Below are 22,155 nucleotides of genomic sequence, written 5' to 3'. Positions count from 1 at the left end.
TGATAAATGATGCTATTTATTGTTGGTCTTATAATAACATCAACAGATCAAATTCGGTTGAATCTGATTATTTTGGTATTGCTCCAAAATCTCTAATGGTCTTGATGCATAAAGTATTTCATCTTGAAAAGCTCAAATTATTTTTGTTTTTCTATCAGCTTTTTAACCTTTTTGTGTCTCTGTGTCGACTTACCTCCAGCTTCAGACTCTGTCCTCTCCTCCATCTACCCACAAACAGCCCTCAGGATCTCAAACATCGTTTTTTCCCCGCTCACATTCCCCGCTTCTGTCCCTGATTGGCTGAAATGAAAACTTCATGGTGCATGTGGAGGTGATGTCAGTTCATCTCCATGGTGGTGGTGGTTTCCGTCCAGAGGGACAAACTGGGGTACTTTTTTTTTTTTTAAAGGCACCAAAGAAAGCTCTTGCTGGATCGGCCTCTTTCTGTGCCAAGTTTGAGGCTACTTCTGAGGCTTGGACTGAGAGGCTTGAATGTGCATTTGGGGACATTGGTTTGAACCGCAGAGTTTCTGAAAACGTCGATACAACAAAGATGCACGTCTGTTGGGAAGCTTGACGTTTAGGTGACAATTCTACTTGACAGCAGTCGGTGTTTCCTGTGGTTTTGCCTGCAGCGTTGCCATCACTGACTACATGATTGATTACATTTGGATAATTTTTATCCCACCCTCTCTATGAGCTCTGGCCGCCTCCTTGGCAAACAAGAAGCAATGAAAAAAGGAACCCTTTTCCATCAGCCACAGTTACTGTCTTATAGGGTTCTTTCTGCAGAACTTTAAAGAGACATTATTGTAGATTCCCTTACAAGTAAGCATTTGTGAAAAATATATGTAGTTTTTTCTTGTTTTTCTTATGCAATCGCTTTAATCACTTTCAAATTACATCTTCGGATGTTAAAGTAGAAATTAAACTTGGACAAAATGGTAAAAGTAACGGTAAAGATCCTGACCAGCTTAACTTAAAAGTACTTCACTTTTGATTGCTTTGATATAAAATATATAAATGATTTAAGGTTTGATTTTGGAAGCCTATTTATAAACACACTATATTTTCATTACCATATTTAGAAATAGTAATGAATTATTTTTTTTACAACAAAATTTTTTGTTTGTTCCAAATGAACTCCAGAGCAGTTTTATTAGCTACCAGGTAAGCAAGCTTGAGCTGAGTATTATGGGATGTGGTGGAAAAAACAAACTAATAAACATAGGCCCCAGGTCTTTTACATAAATTAAACTTTTAAGATTTCTTCTCAAAAAAAGTTCCAAGTCCACAAACTCATCAAATGATTCTTACCAAAGTAAACAAACTACAGATGCAACTCAAGGTTTTTGTTTTCATAGCTGATGGTATGTACAAGTTTAACAAGTTGTACCAGTTTTATAAGCTTTAGGTTTACAGAAAATGTCTTTGAGACTTTAATTGGTTCTTTTATGTTGTGGGAAGTAGGTGGAATAACCTCTTATTTTGGTAAAACTTCCACCTCTGACAGACAGGATTTCCTGCTGTCACATTCTTGCAGAAACCATCGGACTGGAACTACAGATCATCTGATAGCGATCAATCGCAGCGACGTTAGGACCGCTTCCAGTCTGATCATGGTTGGCTTTTTTTCATCCAAAAGGTGGAGATGGGGTTGACTTTGCCACATTTTTGGTTCAGAATTTTACAATGAAGGCTTTTAATTTGTAGAGGCTTGTGACGTGAAGCAGAGGAGACGCTGTGATCCCTCCCTGCCTGACGACTTTCCTTTGTCCAGCCTCCATGCATCATTCTCTTGATCTGAGTCAGCTGCCTGCACTTGTTTGCATTTGTTTCTGTTTCATCAGTTCTTCACGTGTGGCATTCTTGTGCCGTCACTTTGACATCTTTGTATCTTTGTATCAAGCAGTTCAGGTCTTGGCAATGACGTGTTTTAGATCTTGGATACGCTGGCTTCTGGTTCCAAACATAAAATGCACAGTTACAGATAAAATTAGACTTCTGGAAGAATTTAAAAACAATAAATAAATCGGCAACAACTATAAATTTAAACACCCTCAAGACTCGGATGAGGTACTAATTAACTCAACTACCAGATTCACTACTGTCAAAACATGACCTATGACTGCAGATCAAGCTAGCTTCAGCTTGCCGCTTTGGTATCGGGATAATTTCTCTCTCAGTTCAGGCTGTGTGGTTTCTTGTTGCCCCACCACAGTGTCTATAACCAGAGCTGCTCCTTGAAATCTGAGCCGCACTGTCACTGAAGTTAGAAACCAGGTTATTGTGTTTCAGCATGTGTCCCCTCCCTGGTTTCTTCTAAAAGTCAGACTCCAGTGCATGCGTTCAACTCAACTATTGCGCAGAAGAAAGGAAAGCAACGTTTCACTCACATGGGTGCACAATTATTCCTGATATACGAGGCTCGACTGTAAATGTTGAGGTTTCCCTGGTGAAAAAAACAATGTATACAGACCCTTTGAACGACGACCTCAAACCTAAATGTTTTTTATTGTGGTTTTATGTACCAAACCAACTCAAATAAGCCTGTGATTGTGAAGTGGAAAGAGAAAAATTTCTAAAAGTCCAGCATAATTTACCCTCAGTATAAATCTAGTTGTTCGGTGAAGATGTCAGAGGATTGTTTGAGGGAGGAAGTTGTGCAGAAGAGTAACGCAGGGAAAAAATCTACCAACTCATGGATATTCACTGAGCTGAATCCTCAGATGACTCTGCAGTCATCAGGTGGATCAGAGCTGGACAAGAAGCTGAGTGCAGACAGCTGCTTTGTGTCAATAATCTTATCCCGAATGTGAGCAAAACACAGGAGATAACTGTTGATTTGAAGAGAAACAGGGTAAAGGTCGAACACTATTTCCATCATGGGAGAAGAAGTAGATGTGGAGGACTATAAATACCTCTGTTCACCTAAACAACAGACCGTTTTAGAAATGTTCCTTAAACAAAAAAAATGAGAACAAGACAGATTTTACATGAGTCAAAAAACATTGAATAATCAAACATTACACCAATGAATCCTGGCCCTAAGAGTTAGACAAAAAGAAGGAACGGCAGGGTCTAAGTCTTTTTGGTTTTAGCTGCTGAGAATCGCTGATCTGTGACAGCCTATCAATCTGATGAGGTTTAAAAGTCATATACAGTTGAATATCATCTGCATAAAAGTGATGGAAGAAGTGACATGAAAAGATGACATACTGGCAGCTAAAGGGAGCATATAAAAACAAATAATAACGGACCCAGAACCGACCCTAGTGGAATCCCAAAGGTTTTATTAGCGATCTTAGATCTCAACTTGTTTGAAAACGTCTTCCTATAAAAATAAGAAAGTCAGTCAATGGCAGAACCAGAGACACGTGAGACAGGAGAGATTTTGTAGACTTGTCTGAGTGTAACTTTAGACGACGCTGTGGTATGAGTCTTACATTTTCCTCCCCGTTTTTAAGAGACTGACAATTTCAGTGAGTGAAATTCTTGTTAAATATAAAAAAGTTTGTTTTAATTTTTTTTCTGCTCATGTTTCTTTAGGTCTAATGTAGTACTGAGTAGTTGAGTTGACAAGAATCTCTAATATTTTAGAGTATTTTTAAAGTACCTGTATTAACTGGTTCAGCTGGTTAGAACGAATGAATAACTTGCATTAACCTGATTATTTGTTGCTGGGTTACCATTGAACCTGTGTGACTGAACCTATAACCCAAAAACCTAAATTAGCTTTTCTGTAAATTTTTTTTTTTACACTTTTCAGATTCTACTAAAAAAATGCGAGTAAAAATTGATGAAGCTTAAAAGAAGCACCACTTTTCAAAAAGCTTATGTTTGTTTTTATTGTCTCAAAATTAACTTAATGCACTTTAAAAGGAATGGAAGTAAACTGGAAAGGTAGGACGGATTCTGACCTGATTGGCAAAATATGTCTATAAATATCAAATCATTTTATTTATTTATCTATTCTCCACTAAAGTTGTTTCAAATTTCTTCTGAATCACAAAAGAAAGAGTTCAAAGTTTTAACTGTTTTTTTTAAATAATAATAAAAAAAAAATTTTATGCTTTTTCAAAAGAAAGTTAGATATTAACTTCTGTAGTTTGCATTTGTAGTTTGGGATTTGAATTTTCCCAGTTTGCTTTAGCTCAATGGAGGGAATCACAGAAATAATTTTTATTTTTATTTACATTCCTCATGAGGTAAATGCCTTCCCTGTTAAGGATTGCTTTAGCAAGATAACATTCTACAACGTATTTATGTTGCTTTTAATTTCTGATTTGCTGTGAGTAAACATAATTGATTTAGCTGCTGTGAATTTTATTTCTTTCTTTATTTTTTGGAACAAAAAAGAAATAAACAGAGCGCCTTGGCATTGAGTAAAAACTAAAGCCAAGCAGGATGACAGCGGAGGAGCTTAATAAAAAATATCAGTGTGACACTCATTGTTTATCTCCTTCTGCTGGTGTTGCATGGGGAAACATTCCCATTGATTTTTGTAGGACATGTTGGTTAAACAGCAACCTGTGTGAAGGTCAGTGTGGTGACCTTCACACAGGAGGAAGTAATAAGGATTTGTGTTGATCCTGATTGGTTTTTATTTTGAATCTCTTACCCAAGAATTTATAGAAAGTTTGTAATTCTCATTGGATTCAGCCATTAATATCTTTTTTTATTGATGTTGTTTTTATGCTGCCCAACTCCATTATGAGTCAGTCTGTTAAACTCGATTCAATTCAAAAGCACTTTATTAATCCTAAAGGGAAATAAAATCTTGTAACTCATATTATCCAAGGTTCTTCAAAGAGTTGAATTGAGTTAAAATGAAAGTAAAGAGATCCTCACATTCCTCCTTTCATAGTTTGAATCACGTTTGCCAGTTGGAAGTTGGAAAGCTGCACATGCATTGCATTACAATTGAGTAGTAATGTAGCACCTTTTTCAAACCTTTTTCATCCCTCATGTGGTTTAACGTCGACTGCACACTTTTGGGAAGGTTTTTCTGTAGCTAATGGATGTTTATGGAGCAGAGAAATAAAACCAGCATCCGAAGCTGAAATCTGCAGAGTCTGAAAGGAAGATTTTGAAAAAGATTCATTCCTTTGTGATCTGATGTTGCAAGATGAAGCATGAACTAATTATGACAGAACATCTGGGAGATTTGCATGAACTGAGAGTAGCAAAAAATCAATTGATCACATGATAATCAAAACAAGCTCTTTCCATTTGTATGATTTGTTTTTCTCTTTTCTCTCTTTCTACTGGAAACTGGATGACAAAAGTCTTCAGTCTGGATCTTTGGTCTCAGCTAGGTCTTTTGTGGAAGGACAGTTTTGTTTGAGAGTCTTCATATTTTATTTTATTTGTTGTTTGCTTGTTTTTTAAAATTTATTTTGGATATTTAAAATGTCCTCCAGCTCCAGTTCAATGATTTTTTTAATATATAATTTGAAAATGGTCTCAAAACAGTAATATCTTTTATTGCGATAACTTCTGTTTATGATCCATTGTGACAGGCCGAACTGTGAGCCCCTGTGCTGCAATAAAACTTGAATTAGAAAATGGTTTTACCTTTTAAAGCAAAACTAAACCATGCGATAGCAATGTAAAAAAAGTTGCATAACAGTTCAGCTTTTAAAAGTTTCTTTTTTCCTTCTCCTGTGAAGGCTGGGTTCTTGCTCAGCCTCCCTGCAGACCAGCTTCATCCTCCATCTCGTTCTGTTCTGTTCTCTCAGGCTGCTCCACAGACGGAAAGCTGAACTTGCGATGCTTCTGTGTGACTCTTCATTATTTATAAAGTTAATCAGGCTGCAGGCTCTTATGCATTCTGCACAGGTTTCCATTTTAGCTCCATGTGTTTATATTCACCAACCTATCATGTGGATGTGAATCCCCCACGCTGCAACAAAAACCCTCTTGTTTAGAGTTTTAAAAGTTTAATGTGCTAAATAAAATGTCCTACCTACCTCAGTATAATGTCTACTTCTAAACGGCGTAATTTTGACTATTTCTAGAGCGTAATATGTTAACCTGTCAAGCTCTGACCTGCTTGGATCAGATAAGAGTTTCTGTGAATGGTGACATTGTTCCTCGTTGCCATTAGGCTGTTTGCTTTTTGCCAGCGGTTTCTCTCTGGTTTCTGTCTGGTTCTGTTCTCCCTTCGCCTCGGTTACTCGGCGAAATGGGGTTCGGCGTCGGGGAAGGTTGACTGGTTCAATACGAGGACAAAAGAGTGAGTGATAGCGCTGCGACCTGAGGACATTGACCCTGATAAAACACTCAGTGCGAACAAGTTGGAGGAAATGAGTGAAAATGCACAACCACAGAGCGGACTTCTCTGACATGAAGATATTACTTCGTCTGATGTTAAATTTATAAAAATAGATTAGAAATATCAGGAGGTGAATTTAAAAAAGTAAATGTTTATTTAGAGTTTTGGCTGCGTTTTCTCCTCTTTGACAAGTTGTTTGTGTTTTTCAGCTTTGTTTGAAACTTCCTTACTTCTCCTGTCACTCCTGACTGGCTGTTCAGCAGATTGAATTTCAGAGTTCTTGAATCCCGTTCTGGCATGTAAATGGGGAGGAATGTTTGGAATATGGACAGGAGAGATGCAGTTAGGATGGAAATTCACATTCAGATAAAGCAAAAAGACATATACTTTTTAAAAATTAACTTCATGCTAAAGCATTTGGAGGCTGTTTGCAGATTACATCAGGTTTTCTGCAGATTTCTCCCTATGCGGATTCTCTTTCTACACAAATCGGATTTACAGCGACTATCGCAAACGTCCTCCTAACTTTTTAGACGTGAAACGTACTCCCTGTTGTGCAGTGACTTTGTTTCTGGCGCCTCAGTTTTTACCCAGCGAACAAAGCACAGGCTTGTCTGGATGCGCAAATCTAATCTGCTATTTTATTATAATATGAACGCCTGTCATTTGTTGCACAGGTTTTGTAACACTTTAATTAAATTTTGCAATTTCAAATTCTTTTCACTGGTGTCATTATGGTTCAATAAAAGGATCTTTGACTAAGTTTTTCACATCACAAGATCAGATAAGAGCTGATCTTGTGATTATTTTTTATTTGCCATTTAATAACTGGATATATATATCATTTTTTACAGAACTTGAAGCTGAAACTGTCACCTTAGGAATTCTGGGTAGATAATTTTTAAAGACATAGAAGTGTTTTCATCTTAAAAGTGTAATGTACGTAGTTTCTGTACAGTTTTTTCTTGGTTACAGCTTTGACTGTGTTTTAGAGTCTGTATACTCCAATTATTTGATTATTGATTGCTCAATTACGAGAGCAGCTGACAATTATTTCAATAATTGAGTCATCACAATTAAACCTATTTTTTTCAGTGATGTGTGGAAGAAGCCTCCACCAGGCACTGTTAGTTAGTTACTTTTCAGATGAAAGCAGCGACTCCAAATAGTTTTACCTGATAAAAGTGGAACAGTTTAAGCCGTTTTAAGATAAATCTTTTTGTCTTGCATCAGTTTGTTTGGGTTTTCCCACTGATGTTCTCTGAATTTTCAGATAGAAAAACCGAATGCTTTTGCTCTCTGCTTGTAAAACATGAACATGAGACAGCTGCAGGTTTAAATGATAAAATAAATACATTGCTACGTTGCCCCAGAAACCGCTGCAGGCATCCAAATCCTCCGGTCTAATTGCAGATGCCTGTTGCAGATAGTCAGGGTGATGTAAGCTCTTCCACAGGTTGTGTGTGGACACACACCATCAGCACGCTCTGGTGCCAATAAGCCTGCTGTGTGCTCCTAATCCACAGCTTATTAGTGCTGCCTGCGGTGAGGATGCGGCATCCATTGTCCCCGATTGTATCATGTTGTGGTTTTTTTTATTTTTTATTTTAATCACCATGAGATAAGTGTCATGTTGTTTTATATCTCGTTGTCTTTAATTGTGTTCATCCCAGTTTCTCCTTCTGGTTGGGTTTAAAACAAATCCCTCCCTGCTCTAAAACCCTTAATCTACAATTACTTAATTATTCCCTCAGATCTTCTGTGTCCCCAGAGTCGCTTTTCAGCTCCATCTTTCTAAATGTGGAGGGAGGAAGGGAAGAAAGCTGCAGCAAAATACATTTTTCAAGCGATGCATTTCACTGGGGAACGCGTTGAAACGGTGTCACGCTCAACTGCTTGAGTTAAAAGTAGATCAGATCTGCATTAAAGCTGCACTGATGCTTTACAACATGCATGTAGCGAGTCAAAACTCCCCAGCGAAGATGCTGGTGAAGAGAAAATAAGTCACAATATTTTATGGATGAAACATTAACAGCTATAACCTGAGGCTTTTTAACCCGTCATGGCAAATGATGGAGATTATAACAAAAACAAAGCCATCTGCCAAGAACTCCCGCCGTCTGCAGGTTTCCACACAGCGCTTGTGTTTATGGTTCATACTGCGAGGCTCGAACTGACAGGATGTCGTCTCCTTGCTTTAAGGTAGCTGTTGTAACTTTGACCGATTGGGGAAAATGTTTCGCTTTGGTGCAAATGGAGCCAAAACTTCGGTTGAAGCAGACTGAAAATTCAGCTGCAAGTTTAAATAAATAATGTAATGTAAAAAATTTGTACAATCAGGTGCATTCATCAATGAACTTCAACCCATATTTGCCAATAAATAATAAATGTGTTTTGGCGTTTTGCTGAATAGCAACAGATGGTATCGCAGGCAATAAGATTAAATGAAATGGGAGTCGATTAAGATCCTATGTTGACCCCAACAACCAAGGTCAGGCACTGACTCACTGACTGCCATTATGTTCTTTATTATTCATGGATCACCTTCCGCAGTTTCATGTCATGCTAATCAAGTTTGTGTCTCCTTTTCTGATAAGAACTGATGTAATCTAGGTTTCCATTAGTCTACAGTTATCATTCTGAATTGTGGGATGTAAAATGTTACATCAAATCGTACACCACAGATCAGATTAGCTGAACAGCTTTTCAAAACTTGTGACTTTTAAAGAAACAATATTTCACACATTGTAATGGATGTTTGGTCAATATCAATATTCAAACTTCTTACGATGCTGTCATGTTTGTCTGTATCATAATGAACAACAACACAAGATATTCTGATTAGGTCTGTCACAATTTCTGGAATATAAATTGTCCCAGAAGTTGTTGCAATAAACAATAATTTTGTTGATTTGAGACAATTTTCAAGTAATATAACGACATATTAATGTAAGTAAGTAAAGGAGAAAATCTGTATAAAACTGTATTACTAAAATAATAATTAGCTGCAGATGTAAACTGTAGATCTTTATCTACTGGTAATAAGTTGCATTATCTGCTGTGTAATGATATATTCAAGAGGAAGAGACGTGTCTTTCATGGCTGTTTTTTTATATTAAAACTGAACTAAATCAAAATATTAAAATAAGATCTTGTAAGATTAATGCATTTACTAGCAGAACAACTTGTTGATTTGAAACTCCAGAAATTGTAACATTTGGTTCGTTACACGGCGGATGTAAAACCACAATAACCAGATGAGATTTTCAGCTTTGTGAGAATGTCAGATATGGATATTTATGTCAAAAGGACAATTTCCAACAACAGTGGAAAATGTTTCAGAAGCTCCGCGGCGCCATTCCACAAACAAGATGAAGAAAGTATTTTTGGTAAAATTAGAGAAGCTTTTAATGTTAAAAATTTAGATCCTCTCTAAAGACCTCCAAGGGCAAAACACACTCTGTATGATCTTCTTAAGAGAATATCAGCACTTTTCCCTCATCTGTTTGAACAGGATTGCTTCTCGTAGCTTCACTTCTTTTTCTCTCCCTGTTGCTGGTTTTGTACTTCCTCTGAATTGTTCTGTTCACCCTCGTTTGCTGCCACCGGTGCCACTGGTGCTCTCCCTGCCGCCTCATCCTCCTCCGCCATTCTCAAAGCCCTTGCCCTCGCCTCCGCGTCTCCGTCCTCCGCCTCAGTGTTTTCACTGGAAGACGACGATGAGAACATTTCCTCAAACAGATCATCAATCAGGCCTGAAAGCTCCTGTAAAATGTCATCGTCTTCGCTGCCAGAGCTCATATCTTCGTCTGGTGAAGTGGTCTCTAGAAACAGTTCAAGCACCTCTGAAACCAGGCTGTAAGTGACTTGTCGTTCTGCAGCTTCATTCGCGTGCTGTGAACAAAGATTCAGTACGATTTTATTAGCATATTTCTTTAATGTTGCGTTAAAAACGAATCCTCTGGATGAAGCTACAGTGAAGAATAATGTTTTTGGTAGGGGTGCACCGATAAATCGTCCTATATTTTCTGAATTTTGGGAGTTCAGTGATCAGTCGATACTTCCATGTGAATCCAATCTTATCTGCCTCAACAAAAGTCTAATGACCAAATACTGTCCTTTTTTGCTCTGCTGTGAGAGAGGTTTGACTGATACACCCACCCAACAGGTTTTGTCTGCATATTCACAGTTAACAATAATCCCCCCCACTGTTACCAACTCAGAGACTTTCTTGATATAGACATAACCGTTGAAGAAAACTCAAAACCACTTTTGAGTACTTTTCTTCTTGCTCGCTCTTTGTCGGCTACGATACACGCAGACCGGTTGCCATAGCAACAGACTGACGGCAGCTCCACTAGTGTATCAGGATTCAACACCAAAATCCACGCAAACATTTCCCACACAAAGAACAGAACATTCAGTCGGTTACGGTATCATGTTTCCAGGTGATCGTCTGAGCACAGCAGAGGTTGATCAACTAATTTAAACGCCTACTTTTCTGATAACATGTCTGAGTCGGTGTGAGGGTCGCCTTTTTTTTTGTAACTGTACCGAAACACACCAAATTCCACAACACATCTATGTGTTAAGGTTTTCAAAGTCAAGCTAGCATAACTGACCTACTTTTCTCACCCTCTCGTTTTTATTTTAATAAAACTTTTTCTTACCTTATTATCCATTTGTCATAGTGTGGACAATTATTAACAAAGCACTGCGTCCGTTTTTCTTTTATATATCACACGTACATTTAAGATTTAGCATCATATGTTGACAACTGGGCTAAAACCAATGCTAGTCATCGTCAGTGATCAATGTTTTGTCCTGCAGCAGGGAGCTGGGGTTGGGACTTTGCACACGTGACATCAAGAACAATTTAGCTACATTTCAGACAAAGACTATCAGTTTCTGCCATTATCAAGCATTTTAAAGATCAGTAATCCGTAATCGGCCGTAAAACTGCAACCGGTGCACCCCTATTTTCTGCCTTACCTCGTTGTCAATTATTTGGTTGTTTGTGTAAATGCCCTGGAATGAGGTGAGATTGTTGAAGAGGCTGTTGGGATCCTCCTCATGGTCTTCAGTGTTCTGGCTCTGCTGAACCTCGTTGTCGCTTTCACCTGACTCCACGTCCGGAATCTGGTCCTCCAGAGACATTTCACTTTTTGTTTACTCACAGCAGCGTAGCAGGTGCTAACAGACCCTTTCAGGTTCTGAAAGTGGCCAGAATGGGTCACAAGTGCTGTTGCCACGTTTGTGCTGTGTTTACGGTGCTGGGAAACGGTGTTGTGCTTCAAATCAGGAGTTCTTCTTAAGTTCTGTCCTGCTGTTGGGCATTCTGAGGTGTTTTGGTTTAAAAAGCCTGGTGCAAAGAAGGCTTCTGTGAAATATCACAAAACATTTTAAAATAATATTATGTGTTTAGCCTAGAGCTGAAACGATTAATCAAATAATTATGATTAATCGATTTTTAAAATAATCAACTATTTTAGTAATCTATTAATCATTAACTGGAGTAATACAAACTCTTAAAGGCCATTTGCTGAAAGAACGTCAGAACGGTAATTAGGCCTGTCACGATAGCAAATTTTGCTGAGCGATTAATTGTCTCAAAAATTATTGCGATAAACGATAATATTGTTTGAAGACCTTTGTACACTGATTTAATGGAAATGACGTAATAATGCATGTGATTTCCTGCCAAAGATAGATACACTTTAATTTCAAAAGAATATTTAACACTGGAAATGATAAACAAAATAAACAAAACAACCAAAAATAAAAATAAAATGGATTCTCAGTCTCCTTTAACAAAAGATTTACTTGAATAAAAACTAAACAACATAAAGCCAAAGTGGAAATAAATACTGCATTCAACCAAAAGAGTGCAGATTATGAAGTCTGTATATTATGTTGCCCTTCAGTAGTAATTAGATTGAAATAGAGAAAATGGGCACATCAACTACCTGATGCAATAGTTCACACTACACGTTTTTTTTGTCTCGATTTTCCCCTTATGACAATCTTAGAACGTTGGTCTTTCTAATATTGTGTAAAAAATAAACTGAAGTGTTTAAATAAAAAATCCAACTAATTGATTAATCCATGGAATAATCGATTACTAAAGCAATCGTTAGTTGCAACCTTACTGTAGGTTTGAATATATATGAACATTAAGTAGACCAGAGATGCTCCAAAAGCAGCAAGTTGACTGCAGTGCATTCTGGGTAAATACAACCAAAACAAATGCATTAGCCTAGCGCTTCCAGTAGATATTTCTACAACCGCTGAAATCTAACTCTACTCCATCTTGGTTTACATTTTGTGAGGAAGGAAGTTGCGCTCAGTGACTTTTTCAGAGGCTTTCATGTCATTTCCTTCAGCGGTCCTTGGTGCAGCGCCCCCACAGGCGAGGAGGGGAACAGGTTGCTCAAAGGGTTTTGGTTTGCTTGACACAACAAACAAATCTAACCGAATCTATCAGACTATCAAGGTTGAAAACACTCCTAAAATAATTCAATCAGATCTTAGTGATGGCCATTCAAAAACCTCGAAGTTATTATCTTCAGGTCATTATGTAACTCATTTAGGAATATAATTAGGGTCGTTTCCCACTTATAGAAATCCCAGTTGTTCCAAAGCTTTAGCTTCCTGGCTGATGTCTTGAAATGCTGCATCAATATTTCCAAATAATGTTCTTTCCTCATGATTCATACATTTAATATTCATCTTATTGTGAGTCATATTTCACTCTTCTTTGATGTTTCCTGCTTCTGTTGCTAATGCTTCCATTTTTACTACAACACAAAACTATTTTTTGTGTTATTGGAATGACTTGTTTTCAGTCTGCACTCTTAAACTATAATGAGCTCACTATTATTTCCTGAATTTTCATTACTGTACAGTTGACGGTACATTTTAGTCAGATGTTAGCGCGCTGCATGGTCTTTTTATTTTGCACAGCGAGCTCTGCAGGCCGGCTTGTCTGCCTTAAATCAGAATTCGGGCTTCCTGCCGACTGTCCCAGCGCCTGCCTTTGGCCTCCTTCCAGGTCTGCTGTTGGACAGATGAGCGCTACAATAGGCGATGGCTCTTGTGATCCAGCTCCAGATCTGTCCTTTGTCGTTTAGTGTTCCCTTTAGACGAGGGCCGTGTGTAAATCTCTATTAGCTACCAAATGGAACAGGTGAGAGTGAGATTGTGGGTATGTGACATGTGTTATTTCCACGCTGACCCGGTGTGACTCGTTTTTCTGTCTCTGTCAGGCTTTTTGACTTGTTTACTATGTGTCCTCTGTTTGCAGTTGGTCATGGGGAATTTGCTGTGAGCTATTTTTGCACGATGAACTTGGCCTTGCAGAATGACACACACGCACATGCATATTTACACACTGTTTGATGTGACCCTGTAAACAGAATAAACTTCACATGAGACTCGCACAATGTGGGAAGAGAATTCAATCTTTTATTGGTTGAAACCAAAACAACAGCAATAGGATTCTTGGTATAAAACATGTTTGCAGCTCTGAATGTTTTAAGGCAGCTATGTTCAAGCCCACTCCTGGAGAGCAAAGATCTTGCAACTTTTAGATGCATCCCTTCTCCAACCAGTGTTGCCAGATTGGGCGAGTTTCTCCACAATTGAGCTGCTTTTGGAGAGGTTCGAAAAAAGGGCGAGTTGTTAAAATTTGAGCTGCTTTTCACAACATTTGGTGGGTTTTTAGGAAGTGCTGATAAGAATATTCAATTCAAATGCTGTGTCCTTGTACTCATTTTATCTACAACGTATTAGGGTTACTGCAGGGAGAAAGAGAGAGTAAATCTGCATGAAAAAAAACCTCAGAACTTTAGATTCATCTCAGAAATTTCTAGGAAAAACTTAGAAATTTCTGAGTTTCAAAAGTTTAAAATGTTTGACTTTTGAACAACGCAGTGGTAAGAATCTGTCGAACATGACATCATCATTGATTAATAGTCACTGGTTAATAAAGTGTCACTATGTTCCACTGTGTTCAGGTTGAGCCCTTTATTTGGGCTGGAAACTATCAGTCAGATTTGGCAACCCATTCTCCAACACACACCTGAACCACATAAATGTCTTGTTACCAAGCCTCTGCAGAGCTGGATGAATGTCTGGTGAGGGAACTTAGGTGTGATGGAGAAATGATTCCTTAGTGGCAAAATGGTATCTGGGATTGGGCTACTCTGATTTAAGGCAAACCGTTTCTACTGAACTTTATGGCAGATTTCGCTTTACTGTGTTCCAGATGCATGAAAGGTCTTATCCTGTTTGTTTGAACCGTGACTCCTTTGAAATTTTTTGCTTTTAGACTAAATTCACACAGCAGACAAATGTGTCCCATGTCTGACTTTTTCAAGGCGGTTTGGACAACATGATTCTGATTTTTTCACCTCCAAAAAAATCTGATTTGTTGTACAAAATCAAATGCATATATGTAGTTTTCAAAGCGTCTGCAGTCTGAAAAGGCATGTCTTATTTTATTCTATTTTTATGCATAATTCTGCACCAGAAGAAGCCATATGTGGTAAATAAAGACATAAACAATGGTTGAAGCATCGTTACTAGTTGTGCTTTGTTTTTTCTTGGCTTCCTTTGTCTTATGATTTTTTTGACAACACTTGTCTGTTCTAAATGCTCAACAATTTTAAAATCAAACCACATTTGAGGACATCCATTATTAAATGCGTAAACTGGTACATAATGCAGTGTATTATGTGCATTATGAACAAAACTTAAATTGAAGACGTTTTATTCATGTTTTACGCCTGGTGCCAAACTATCTTGAGTTGAATGTGATGCGGTGATCCGGTTCTGGCTGTAAGCAAACAAACCCAAACATGATTCCTTGGTACAGAAACATAACAGAAGTGGGAGAATGGAAGTTTAGAAAAAAATCCTTTTTTAAATTTTTTTTACTGGGACGGTCACAGGCCAAATTATAATTCAACAACTTATCATTACAGGAAAAATGTTTATCTGCTGTGATTGGTAGCTATGCTAACTAGACTGGACATTAAACAACAGGCTGCGTTAGCTGCACCATAGGGATGAGCAGCCACATGAGATTGTGATTGACAGCACTAAACCTCTCCTGTCTCTGATTAGTTGTTTCTAAATAGCACTGGGAGAAGCAGAGTAACAGCCACAGTCGTTCTTGTCTTCCACTGACTGCTGCTGACCACCGTCACCGTTGAGCGCTCCAAGCAGGAACGAACCATTTCATGCAGGTCCAGGGGGGTTCAGGGCAAATGTGAACTTCTTGGTCTGGGAGGGGTAACGTTTCATTTTTACTGCTAAAAACAATTTTTGAAAACACAATATAATTAATTTTGTAATTGACAGGGCCCCATTTAAAATAATTTCTATGAACAACAACAAAAAACAATAAAAATTGCGGAGGGCCTCCTGCCAAGAGCGTCCAACGCAAAACGCCTACAGCTGACGCGCTTTTACATAGTCTTCGCTTGTATAGCAGACGTGCGAAACGCTACGTCAAGCGTCTGCATTCAAAGTGAACACGTGTCGAACTTGAAGAGTCGGACGCGTTTTTGACGCACGTGTGAATGCACCATAGTATTCAGGAGCGTGACATTTTGCTCTACACCTATCGTTTCGCGAGACTGGTTTGCATTCAAGGTCTATTTGGAGACGCGTCAGATGCTTCAGCTCTACGGCTAGAGTGTAAACGCACGAGGCAATAAACCACATTAAATATACGAAGTTATATAGTCCTGCCACCACTAAGTTTAAAACCTTTAACGCTTTTACAAGTAATTCATACTTTTCAAATGAATTTAAAATATTTGAACAATCAGAGTGTCTGACTCAGAGGCGCCGCCAGGAATCTTGGGCCCCATGACAAAAAATGTAATTGGGGGCCCCCCACGCAGCTGCTGTTGCAACTTTTTGAGTGTATCTGGCCTATCAAAAGCGTCACAATTTTAAAGGTTTGCAACTGCCTTGCTTTCTTTGGTCCAATACTGATAACTAGCACAATTTATATTTATAGCTAAATAGCATTTAGCTATAAATATTTGAAAAAATAATTCAAAGAATCCTGATTAAATTTTGTACTTTATTCACAATATAGAAAGAAAAGAAACCAAATAAGTTTCATGCTGTTACATTTAGACTTGTTGGACCCTGCATGTATTTGCACTTTTTAAAACATTTCCCTCCAAGGTAAAATGAATCAATCTGCTGACTGTTTCTGATTTTAAGAAGAAATGAAAGTCTCACTAAAAGGATTCATTGTCCCGTTTTATCAGCAACATGTTGTTTAACAACCTTCATGTGAATCCCCTCATGCTGATTAAAAGCAGCGTCGTGTTCATGTTTTTTCTGCTTCTTTGCTTGTCTTTCTCATCTGTTTATCGTGCGTTTAGCAAAGCTGTACCTGCCAGGTTGACTGATGCCCACATGCTGCACGCTCTGCAGCCGAACACAAATGAACATTACACACAAGCTAACCAGGGCGAGACCTTGTTTGTTCTCATGAGTGATTACACAAAGGCATACATTTTGCATATCAAAATCCTTGTATAAACATTCTTGATTGTGCAATCATTGTAAATCCTATAAACACCTTCTTTAAGTCTACCATTTATTGATAATTTCTTCCTTAGATGCATACCTGAAGTTTTTCCTGCTGCCTTCGATATATTGATAACAAAGATCTTTATTTCTGGTCTTTTTGCATTTCTAAATGTCAAAACATTTGCTGTGGAAATCTACCTGTGCAGTAGCTGTGGATTCCTGTCAAGCTCTGATGATTATTGAGGCCTCAGTGAACATCAGTGACATCTGGGGAAGATGAATGTCATGTTTAAGTACATATTCCCTGATAAACTCTGTATTTCAGTCACCGTGATGTTTTTAGAGGATGATTAAGTTCTTGTACCAGTTACGCTTTCATCCATCAGTCCATCCTGTTATGTTTGTTCTCGTTTGAAGACGTTCACCTGCTTGTGTCAGAAGTTTTTAAAGTTTAAGATGTTCCTGACCTGACTGGAAATGTTTTTTTTTTATATTTGAATGGAGGAGGTTCATTCACGGTTCTGTTATTCATCCATCTGTCCGTCCATCCAGTCAGTCTGTCTCTCGGTTAGTTTATGTCCCTCCATCCATCAGTATTTGTCCATTGTATGGAAAAGGTAAAAATGTTCAAGGGAAAGAGAACTCAATTTGATTTGCGAATTGAATTTTGAAGGGCGTAAACTATTTAACCGGAAAAATGTGTAGGAACCTTTTTTTTGGTTTCAGCTTTAAATAAATCAGTATGAATGGTAATTATTGGGTTTATTCACCACTTTTTGTTTCTTGTCTTCCTGTTTAACAGGACGCAAACTACTGGCTGCAGGTCCACCGACTGGAGCACGGCGACGGCGGGATCCTCGACCTGGACGACGTGCTTTGTGACGTGGCTGACGACAAAGACAGAGTGAGTTGTGACTGAATAACCTGACGGTTTTTATTCACTTGTGCCTCTTTTTGTCTGCCATTGTTTACATTGATCAATTAAACGGTTTCGGTTGTAAATTCAGACCTTGACCCTTTATGAACTCGTCATCCTGACAATGTTTCTCCCCGGCTAAGTTTGGCTTCTCTGTTCCTCTCATCGTCTTTGGAAGTGCTCAAAGTGTGAACCTGACATCAGAGAAGCTAGCCGTGATTTATCGCTCAGAGGTCACAGGGTCAAATTCTGTTATCTGAAACAAAACGTAGACGGTGGCTGAAAGCAGAAGCTGTTGTAACTTGGGGTCAGAGGTTAGATTTGCTGAGAAATTTATTTGCTTGTCTTTGTTTTTGTAATGCAAACCCAACATTGAAAAGGTGTGGGTGTGATTTTCTGTGATGGTTTACTGAACGTGCTGAAGACTTGAGAATCAAAGGATTTATTTGAAGGTTTATGGAGGTCCAGGCTCTTTGTTGTTACCATTGTAACTCACATCAGTTATATAAAGTTCTCAGTTTGTTTATAATATTCATATAGCTGCAATAAAAAGTGCAAAAAAGAACTGAGAGCCAGTTGATATTCAAAAGATTTATCAAATTCTTTTCAATGTCATTGTTCCTAGCAGCATTGAAGCATTTGAGGGGTTGGTGAGTGATTTGGTTTTCTGTAACATTCAATACATTCTAAATATTTGTATTATTTTCATCTGGCACTGAAATGATCAGAAACACAGAATAATCTGATCTCCCTTTACAAGAAAATACATATAAAGTAAAGAAAATTATAAAAAATCAAACAAACAACCAAAAAAACCCGGCACAACTGTGTGAAATCAAGCTAACGTTGCATAACACAAGAACTTATATTAGTTTACTGTATATTTAAGTATGATTTAATTTCTTATCCAATATTCCAGACAATAACCCACAATGAAAGAAAAAACATATCCGCTCAAACAGACACAAATATATACGTTATGAAATGTGAGTAATGTAATAAAATGTTTAAATCTGGACCCAGAGTGTTGCACATCTTACCTCCAGCTAACCCAGCGCAGCGTTTAACCTCCTCCTGCATGCATCAGTTTATATGGCTACGCTGCGTGAGGTGCGTTCAAGTGCAGTGGGAAATACTCACTGCTCAGTTCAAACAGGTACTAATAAAAAATAACAAATTTACATGACAAGTAATGAGTGATTTGGTGAAATTCAGCACCACTAACTATATGATTTAGGTGAATATATGTAAGATATTTGGGCCTGCTGGGTTAATTTTGGCCCTGCTAAAGTCCAGATTGATGCCCTGGAGGAGTGAATATAAGCTGTATTTATTTTGATGTCAGCCTCGAAGCATCCTCGTCTCTCCATTGATCCGGGCTGACGTAGATCTGGAGCCAGATAAGACAGAGAGGAGGAACATAAAACATGCATGAGGGTGTTTGCCCCTCTGAACATGACTGGTGGTCTCCTGGCAGCTGTGACTCGCTCGGCTCTGATATTCCTCTGGAGCTTTTTAAAGGCTGGAAGGAATGTCTGGCTCTTCACACTGGGACACATTTATAAGCTCACGCTGGAATCTTCAGAGTATAATATCCAGAAGCTTTCTGGTGCTTTTGCTTTGTGATTGAGGCCACTGCAGCCCAGTCATGTCTTAAATTATCAGCTTTTATACGGATTCAGAAAGTGTGATGTCTGCCAGGAAAAGCGGCAGCTTGTCCTCAGACTTGTTGATTATTTTCCCATATGCCCTTCCTCCCTCATTCACTCTTTCCTTCTCTTTCCATCTTCTTTTTATAAAATGAGACCAGTTTCTTTTTTATTGATAAGTCAGCTTATCTGTGACCTTTATTAGCTCTGCTCTATGAGAATTTAATAGAAAATACTTCATTTATCTTGGCTGCCAGTTTGCTATTGAATGTTTCTTTATTGTTCAAACTGGAAAACGATCAGTTCAGTTTTGAGTTGAACTGGTTGAACTCTGTTTCTGGTATCTGCTGATAATCTCTGAACTCTGATGCTTTTCAGTATTTGGTCGATATTTAAAATGTTAAGCTGAAAAAAGTCACATGACTGTGTTGCAGTTTTTGTGTCCAGATGTTTATTTAAGGTAAAGACAGATACCATACTGTCTGGAAAAACTGGAAAAGTAAATCTGAGTTTAGAAAACGTCTGTGTTTTCTTTTTCTATTCCTTATCCATTGTCTAAAACTTCCTTCTTTCTTGTATTTCTTCCTCTTAACTTGCTGTCTTGCAACCTTTGCTTCCTCCTTCATCCCTTCTTTACTTGTTCCCTTCTTCCTTTTTACTGAAGTTCCTTGTGCTCTTTCTCTCATTTTAGTCTTTTCCTTCCGTCTTCTTTCTTCCTTTTCTCTTTCCTTACTCTTTTCTTCCTTCTTTCCTGCCTTCCTTCCTTCCTTCCTTGCTTCTTTCTCTTTTCTTCCTTTTTTCCTTCCTACCTTCCTTCCTTCAGGCTCTATCTTTGTAGGCTGAGCTCTGCAGCAATTTCTTTTTGTTTCATTTTGTCTTTAAATGTTCTTTCTTTTCTCAAAACGACTCCACAGTCTGGACGACTCTGGGATCTTTTTTCCATTAGACATTAAAATGTCTTTGAACTAAAAAGCAAAGTCGCATCTGGACCTAAGAACAACAAAAAAGGAAAGTTCAGTATTAGTTGCTTTGTGGCAGGATTGCTCACTCTGTCCACAAATTACACGGAGACACGGAGATCCTTTGACAGAAACGCGAGCTGCCCAACACGGCGTGATGGAAACGGCACATTTCTGTGTTTCTGTGTCGACCATGGAGGGTTTTAGGATCTCTGCGTGCGTTATTCTTAAAATAATTAATTTTCTTATTTTAATAATCCAACACAGACGTTCTAGCTGAAACTCAGCAACCAGTTTTCTGCAGATTTTGAGTTTTTGTTATGAAGGCAACCTCAGATTGTTGATTTTTGTGTTTGTTGCTGATCCAAGCCCTTTCTTGGTATGAGCTGAATATAGAGCAGCCTGCCTGCGCTTCAGACAGGCGGAGTGACGGTCGGGATTGGGCCAGGAGGTTAAATAAACCCAGAGGAGTTTCCCAAAGCGGCCGCTTCGATGCTCCGTTTACCCTGTCACAGAATATCAGCAGAGGAGCCGGCTGCCAGGCGCGCTCCATGCTCCGTTTTAAACTCTGTCTCTGAGTAAACGGACTGACTTCAAGGTGCTGAAGTGATAAAATAATGAGCCTAGTAATTAGAGGCGTAATAATTGAGAACATATGGATGAAAGAAAGACTGACTCACCACAAAAGAAGAGTTTCTCTACAGTTATTGACCTGGTGTTTGTTTCTGTATTGATTTTTCTAAGTGCTTAGACGATAAGATGCAGTGAAAATAAATCCCACTGGGCCTCCTGAGCTGGAGGTGCTGACTGGATATTTTTCTGACTAAATACTTAAAGATGACCTATTATGCTTCCTTGAATAGGTTAGGACATGTCTATGGGCGAAGCATAACATGTTTGTATTTTTTGCACAAAATCATTTATTGATAATGATATTTTAGTCTGATCAGTTCTGTATTTTTAGCTGGTTTAGGGATCTTGTCCCTTTAAATCCAAATAAGCTGCTGCTGGCCACACCTCTCCAAATCAACGTTTACACTCACAATGGAACAGATGCCCAATTATACAGCTGTACATCTTTGAAAAGCAGTAGTAGAGCCTCAAGTACATCCGACAAGAATGCAGCAAGTCGTTTCTGGATAGTAAGTCGACAGCAAAACACTTGTCTTCTCCAGCAGCCATTGTAAAGCAGTAAAACCAAACATGCTGGAACTCAGCTGTGGTTGCTAGGTAACGGGCAGGCCCTGCTAATTTGTGAAGTTACGTTCCGTAGATTTTTTTGAAAGGACTCATTTTCCAGACACCAAAAAACATTAACTTGTACATAGATCCCACAAGTCTGAACCGGAAGTGATTCGTGCCACTGAACCGCCATCTTGGTAGGTAATCGCAGCCAAAGCACAGATGAACCACGGCTTTGAGACCAATAAAGATGGAGTACTCAAAAACTGTAATTAAGTAGTAGTTGTACTATAAACAACGTAAGGTACTTATGTTGTTTATAAGTCAGATATGAATGAAGTGAGAGCTAGTTCTAAGTTTGTGGCTGGTTTATTGTTGTCATAGCAACTCCATAGCAACTGTCATGACAATTAGTTTTCAGATACCTACCAAGAGGCTGTGTAAGAAGTGACGTCACATGAGAACTATGTATTGCTACAAAATGACTGGATGTTTTTTTTGTTTTTTATAGCATTTGGGCTGTTTTTAGGCGCAGTAGAAACCCAAATGGAAGTACAAAAACATATAAAGTCTGAATATTTTGGACAATATTTGGCGCTGTTTCATTTAAACTTG

The 22,155-nt window shown here is 38.3% G+C and overlaps 1 protein-coding gene across 3 annotated transcripts in view; it reads left to right on the top strand.

Annotated features, from left to right (window-relative positions):
* LOC102236989 (partitioning defective 3 homolog) overlaps positions 1–22,155 on the top strand; it is a 257,025-nt gene that overhangs the window by 25,309 nt on the left and 209,561 nt on the right. For all 3 annotated transcript variants that reach the window (XM_023336134.1, XM_023336133.1, XM_023336132.1), the window contains exon 2: positions 17,637–17,738. In XM_023336134.1, coding sequence (XP_023191902.1) covers positions 17,637–17,738 — 102 coding nt within the window. The remainder of the gene's footprint in view (positions 1–17,636; positions 17,739–22,155) is intronic.

This window comes from Xiphophorus maculatus, chromosome 6, assembly GCF_002775205.1.
Source record: "Xiphophorus maculatus strain JP 163 A chromosome 6, X_maculatus-5.0-male, whole genome shotgun sequence".
Taxonomy (NCBI): domain Eukaryota; kingdom Metazoa; phylum Chordata; class Actinopteri; order Cyprinodontiformes; family Poeciliidae; genus Xiphophorus; species Xiphophorus maculatus.
The sequence above is the reverse complement of the archived record's forward strand: the minus strand, read 5'-3'. Positions and strand labels throughout refer to the sequence as shown.